Here is a 6,952-nt window from a genome sequence, read left to right on the forward strand (position 1 = left end):
TAGGACGAAACGGCCGTCCAGTGCTTCCAGGTTTGCCATGGTGGTCTAACTTCAATTGACTCATGATCTCAACTCTACAAAATTACTAAAATCTCCACAAAACCCCTTCTGATAAAAGGTTATTTGTTAAAAATAAATCATAACATAATTAAACAACAAAACTTACTTTATTGATAATGATAGTTCTGTTTTACTTGTCTCACTTCTTCTTACAAGAAAACTACCTGTCGGTGTAGACTTCAATAATTTTTCTGCATGTGAACGTGAAAGATCACGGTGAAACCATCTAGTAAGAAGAAAAAAACCCCAAAATATATTCAGTACATTAATTTTAGTCCAACTCTTGAAATAACATTATACTACTTAGAAGTAGTCTACATTTTCCTAAAGCAATGACAATTAAGCAAAGCAAATTTTCTTCATGATGATGTCATTTATTATTGCTGTACAACTGTATGTTTGTTTATTTGTTTAGTACATATAAATCTATAGTAAGATAATCAAATATTATGTCATTTAAAAAATGTTGATTGGATCTATTTCTAAATATCAAGGAAATTGTATGGTAGACTAAAGGTTAATGAGAAAAATATGATAATAGATAGATAATAGATGAAAGATAATTATTCACTTAGAAAGTAATAAAAGTTTTTGTTATTATTTAAGACCAAAGTAAAACGGTGGATTGTAGTTTTTTGAACATAAAGATCATGTGTTGAAATGCCATGATCCGCATAACTTTTAAGCTGGGTTGTTTTAAGTTGAAGATAACTTTCAAAGCTGTTAATCAAAGGCCTATATTACTAGAGTTGGTTAAGTGTTCAAGAATAGAACTATTGATCGTTTTGTGCTAATCTTTTGATAACCGTGTCAGGTAATGCTTGTACAGGCTTTTTTGAATATATGTATGATTGCTTTAAAAAGTGAATGGATTGATCACAGGTTCTGGTTGTAATAACTTTCTCGTTTTTATTCAGCCTTATACAAGTGACCAAAAATAAGTGTTTATTGAATGAAATCTAATATATATGATTAGAAGATATCATAAAACAAGATGCTCAGTGAGAAACTATTATAGAACAGAAACGTATCCATATACGAAGCCTATGTAAAGGGCGATTGATATTGAAACTTTTGAAATACTTAGTACCTAATGTATACATATACACAGTCCCACGAATCGGAGGTAAATTAAGTCGTTTTATGTTGACCGGTTAGTTGTATCCTATCCTCAACCAAACTCTTCAACCTAAATTCAAAGGATGCATTAAATGCTATGGTATTCACCATGTGTGTGTAGACACTTGAATTATGCTTAAGTATTTGTAGGAAGAGGAGGGCTCTAATAGTCCGTTACGTACGGATGATAAACATACACTTTCATCTAATATAAAACAAATTAAGTACCAACTACACATAAATGGTCGGAAACTTGCTTTCATACAAAACATGTTTGGTGAGTAGTTATATTTACTGTGTTCTTAACCACGTATCGATTGAGACTTTTCTTTAAGTAATCAAAAACACTTCTCAATTATTATGATAATATCAGTGCTAGTGTAAATAGTGATGTTTTTTCTTTAATAATCTTATTATTCCTGTACTCCTTTTGTTCTATTCTCCTAATGTTTACTTTAGATATCAATAATTTAACTAATCACTGTGTGAAAAATTCGTGAAAATGTTTTTCAGTAAGAAGTTCATCATTTTGATAAACTTATTGGTGTTACATTTACTGTTGTTCCTATATATTTATGACATTGTTATACCTACATGTGTGATATGTCTCCTAATGTCTTTTGCCCACCAAGTGTTTTTATGTCAAAACCTGTCTATAAATGAAAAATTTTTCAATACTAAGTAACCAAGTATTCATTTCGAAAGTAGTAAGTTGTTCACATTATAAAATAAATGACTCATTGCAGCGAAACATTTGATCTGACCGCCTCAATAGTTTAGTTAAATAAAACAAAAAGGAAGCCAGAACGAAGTTTGATTCAATCAACCGTTAGTCGGCTTTATCTTTCTCTATGACGCGGGAATATGAACCTTAACAGACAAAGAAACAAACCCATCCATTAGCATGTATTACCGTTTTTATTGTGATTAAAATTATGGTTAATTTATGGAGTTATAACTACTAACTGAAGAGTTGGCCTACACGAAGAAAAAGAATATCTAAAAAAATTCACAACAGGCAAAGAAAAGGAAGAATGTATAGACAAAATGATGGACAGTTGACAATTTGAACAATGCCAGAATATATCATTATTATGATTTGAATAAAACAAATAAATAAATGAAAATATCTTTCCTTTCCATCAATGTGGTGGTATCTAGGAGTTAGCAGAAACTAAGAATACGAGATAGATAAATATGTGTTTAACTATTTTTAAAAAATAAACTGTATAACCTTCATAGAATAATTTTCGATTATTTAACTGGTAATACAATACAGAAACATTTCTGTGTAATATAATAATCGGCTGGTGAGAAAGTGGTAAGGTAAAGATAATTGTAACATTTTTTCACCACCCGATTATTGCACAACTTCCTCTCAATATCTGATTTTCAAATCTTGACAACATACTACTTCCTTTTTTAAAGAAATATTTCTGAGCAATGGTGATTAATTTAAGTTAAGAATAACGATCATAATTGTAAGTAATCAATCATATTTACTTGTCATTATATACTATATGTAACACGTTAGATTTCGTGTCTAATTGAATGTACTTAGGCCGGAGTAAGTGGTAATCAACTCTATTGGTATCTGGGCTATGGCTCTTGATTTCGGTCGCTGATTAAGGCAAATGATTGAACACATACGTCCTGTAAGTATTGAATGTTTCGGTTTAAAATACTAAAATACATAGTTCAATTTTCACAATGTTACTGAAGTGGATTAACCAGTTAGGTTCGAAAATCGTTCTTATTGCAGTATATAAATCGAATACTCATCCGAGGCTTAGGTGTCAGAGATCATCTGCAAATAAGAACCAGAATTGAATTTATTTGTGATATCCTAATAAATACTAAATTTTCCATAAAACGATAAATCATAACTACATAAACTACAATAGACAGAACAACCATGTTAGTCACGTCAGTATTTGCGTATTGTTTCTCACTAGGTAAATAAGCCACTCACCTAGTAACGAGAATTAGGTTTGATCAGTTTTGGTTATACCGCAACACTTGTATCAATAGTCTGTCAAGCAGGTGGAATAGTGTCTCTTATCTCAGGAGCCATTAAGTTTACAAGCCTCTATCTTCATTATCTGGTGTTACTCATAACGTTTTACATACCCGTTTACTATAGCAACACGAAATACAAAACCGCGGCTACATTATTATTGGAGGACAAAAACGTTAGGTTATATAGAAATTATCACTAATAGGCACACAGATCCGAGTGCTATAAATATGACTAATTTAATAAGAACAGTACATTCTTTGATGTAATTGTGTGAATAATGTTTTCAATATAAAACATCACAAGTCAATTCATTGATCTAGTGGAAATCAGAACAAAAGCTATATTTTGATCAATTACTTCTCTCTTTAAATCAACCTCATTGAAATGAATAATAATAATGAACATCATGTTGGACAGTTTATATGTAGCTAGGATAACATGATTTGTTGTAACTTTTGCTGAAAAGATAGTCTAGCAGAGCGATTACTTCAAGAGTAGTATTAAAAAAGCTGAAAATAAGTACAATCTGTTAGAAATGCCATTTCATTATACCATATATTATTGTGACTAAATCGGTTGTTAACAGATACTGGGATAAATAAAGAGATAGGATTCCGAATTCTACTCAAGGAATCATTCCCTAGATCTCAGTCGAATGGATGTCAGAGGACAGAAGAGCTAGTTAACTGGCTGACCATAAGTAATATACATATTTGGGAATTTTAATGAATGTTTATATGTAAAATTTTCATTCAAAATGGTATGACTATGACATATTTGTCAACCAATGAACGATGATTAAGGAAATTAACAAATCACGACTCTATCAAAACCATATCCATGCCAGTCCTGTACAACACTACGGATGTGTTGATATTGATGTGACTGGAAAATGTAATTGTCTATTGCATGAAACTACGTAGTTTCTTGATCATATCCGACTGAACATCAAGACCCTGAATAGCCTTTTACGGCCGAGGGGGGAAGAGTCCACTCTCCCTCTAGAAAGGCTCTCACATAGTCACGTGTATACAGCCACTGCCAGAGAAGTCCTACTCACTGACTTTCAGCGGCCGACGGTGTCGTTTGTGAAGTTGAGAGGACGAAAAGCGAATTTTCGGTGCTTTAACGGGGTTGGTGGACACAGAGGGTTCACCTAAGGGAGCAGGAAAGCCCTGATTCCAAACCATTGGTGTACATGGGATCCATGATCCTGAGGGAATAATTGGCGTATGAACCAATAGTTGGTCATCGGCTACCATCGAACGGCATCTTCTAACGTAGATCCATATGTGGCCCCCTAAGAAAACCACCTGCTTCGGTTTGTGCACCCGGGCAGTATTACAGCCCTCACACAAATCAATGATTAATACTACTGGCCTAATCACTATTGTGTAGCGCATATGTATTTGATGTCCTCTTGTACCAATGTTTATGTGTTCAAATAAATAAATAACAGATCAATAGAAGTGAATCTATAGCTTTTGAAAAAATAAAATGTTAGTGTTTTGTCGAATTTATCTATTAGTAGGAGTAGTCCATACGTCTAACTAAAACTATCCTTCGCTAATTCATAGGAAGTATTACTAAATACTTGAACTATCTAGTTATCCTAAAATTTAAAAATCCTGAGTATCTTCGAATTCTGGACATCATCATTTTTTTATTTGGTTTATTTAAAGCTTTATGTAAATAAGTAAAAGTTTCTCATGAAAATATCTTACAGTTGATTTTCAAGTTGTTCAGATATCGCTGTTGTACTACTACTATGATGACGTGAAAAATCTGATTTTTGATGTCTATAATATTCAGCTGGAATGTGTAGATTCTCATTGTATCTTTTACTTCCCTGGTAATCTATTATGTCGGGGAAATTTTCTGAACTAGCAGCAACATTTGGTCGTCTTCTATGCCACTGAACAAGAACTGGAGGCCAAATGGAATTACTATCTGGATTGGCTGGTACTGTTTGACTTAAATTACGATGATAATATTTTGAAGGTATTAAACATCTTGTGTGATCTGAAGACGTGCTTAACTGATTGCCTTCTAATAAATTAGATTGTGGATCGGCAGTACGTTGACTGTGTGAACGAATCATATTTGAACGATGTTTTTTGTGTTTAGCGCTGGTTGAATCATTTGATTTAACATCTGTTGGACCCCATCCTGAATCTAGAGGGAAGAATACAGATTGCGTCATACTATTGTTGTAACTTGGTGCAATTAAATCTGTCATACAGGAGTTCTCAGAATTATATGAACGATTTCTTTGAGGATAGTACTGTACATGTGTACAATCGCCGGACATACGAGTCGATCTCGTATCTGTGACAAAGTTAGGATTAGTATGAACAAGATTATCAGATTTGTGTCTGTAATGTATAAAATATTCTGGTTGTTGTTCAGGAAATCCAGCTGGTAAACTAGATTGTGTCATCAAAAGTACATTACTATTCTTACTGGTAGGTGGATTTCTAGAGGTGAAATGTTCTTTATGTGTTCTTGTTGGAGATAAATGCATAACACCTGGTTGTATATTCGTAAATGTGGGTTGTGCACTGATTTGGCGCTGAGGGAAATCACGACAAGATCGACGAATTCCGTTTCGTGAGTTATCTGAACAAAAATAGATCAAAAGGTGTAACATATAGTAATGTAATCATAAATTTATGTCATAAGAATATTATTAGAGTAACGGGGGTTAAAAACACAAAGCTTTAAGTGAAACTGACATTATGTTTGTCACCTATTGTGAAATTTTGCATCAAATAGCTAGTTTTAATTAGTGAGTCTTCAATATCTAGTTGTTCTCAACAGCTTCGGTACTAATAAACACTTGATTTCCTTATTTTATGATGTTGAATAGTTAAAGAGTAGTAAGGCGTAATAATTGATAATGATATATTGAGGTTACAATAATTTGAACACAAAATAAATTTACTTACGCGTTGGTGAGATATGAACTTCTCATCTTTCAGATCTTTTAATGATTTGTAAACTAACAAATGGCTTCTACTATAAATATCAAATTTGAAAATGAGGGAAAGAGTTGTGTTTCAGTGATTCTAGACACTTTAGCTGGTTGAAATATATGAACTCCTAATTGTTAATAATTTTAATGCTTGTCTATAGATTTGCTTAATTTTCATTTCTATGTGAAGTTAGTTATAAGAAGTAATAGAAACTAGGACTCACTGGATAGTATGGATTTTTATAACTTCTTCTTTGAATAATGGAATTCAGTATTATTTCATATTTTAAATTTATTCTTATTGAGTCAACATCTACACTACTGCTATTAATTAGACTATCATTCTATTGTTTTTATGCAGGACCTTGGCAGAACTAACATTCATGCTGGGAAATAGATTGCCTATAACTGAATGAATAAACAATGAATTATCAAAAGAACTCAGCAGTAGTATGTAGAATCAAAGTAGAATAAAATTTAACTTAATTTCATATTATAACCATATATCCATCTGATTATGTAGATAACATTTCTTCAACTTTTCAAATTTATTTGTATGATACAATGATTTTCGAAAGATTTACTTATCCCAGTTAATTCCGTTAAGAAGAAAAAGAACTAATCTACTCAAATCTTAATATTATACTTACCACATTTTGTAAAGTTTTTTTGAACCCTCTGTTTCTATTCACTTAGTATTATTTGTTTGAATCTTCCCATTGATGTTTAGGACTGCAACTGGTCAGTCCCTTATTGGCATATGTGCATACTGTGCTTGT

The 6,952-nt window shown here is 32.2% G+C and overlaps 1 protein-coding gene across 1 annotated transcript in view; it reads right to left on the reverse strand.

The window, feature by feature from the left end:
* The window catches only part of Smp_181080 (hypothetical protein), a gene marked incomplete at its 5' end in the record, with an annotated part of 23,004 nt that overhangs the window by 3,086 nt on the left and 12,966 nt on the right, over window positions 1-6,952 (reverse strand). The window contains 2 exons of the mRNA XM_018795808.1: window positions 167-286; window positions 4,924-5,818. Of these exons, the coding sequence (XP_018650084.1) occupies window positions 167-286; window positions 4,924-5,818 (1,015 nt within the window). The remainder of the gene's footprint in view (window positions 1-166; window positions 287-4,923; window positions 5,819-6,952) is intronic.

Source organism: Schistosoma mansoni, chromosome 2 (assembly GCF_000237925.1).
Source record: "Schistosoma mansoni strain Puerto Rico chromosome 2, complete genome".
In the NCBI taxonomy this organism is placed as follows: Eukaryota; Metazoa; Platyhelminthes; class Trematoda; order Strigeidida; family Schistosomatidae; genus Schistosoma; species Schistosoma mansoni.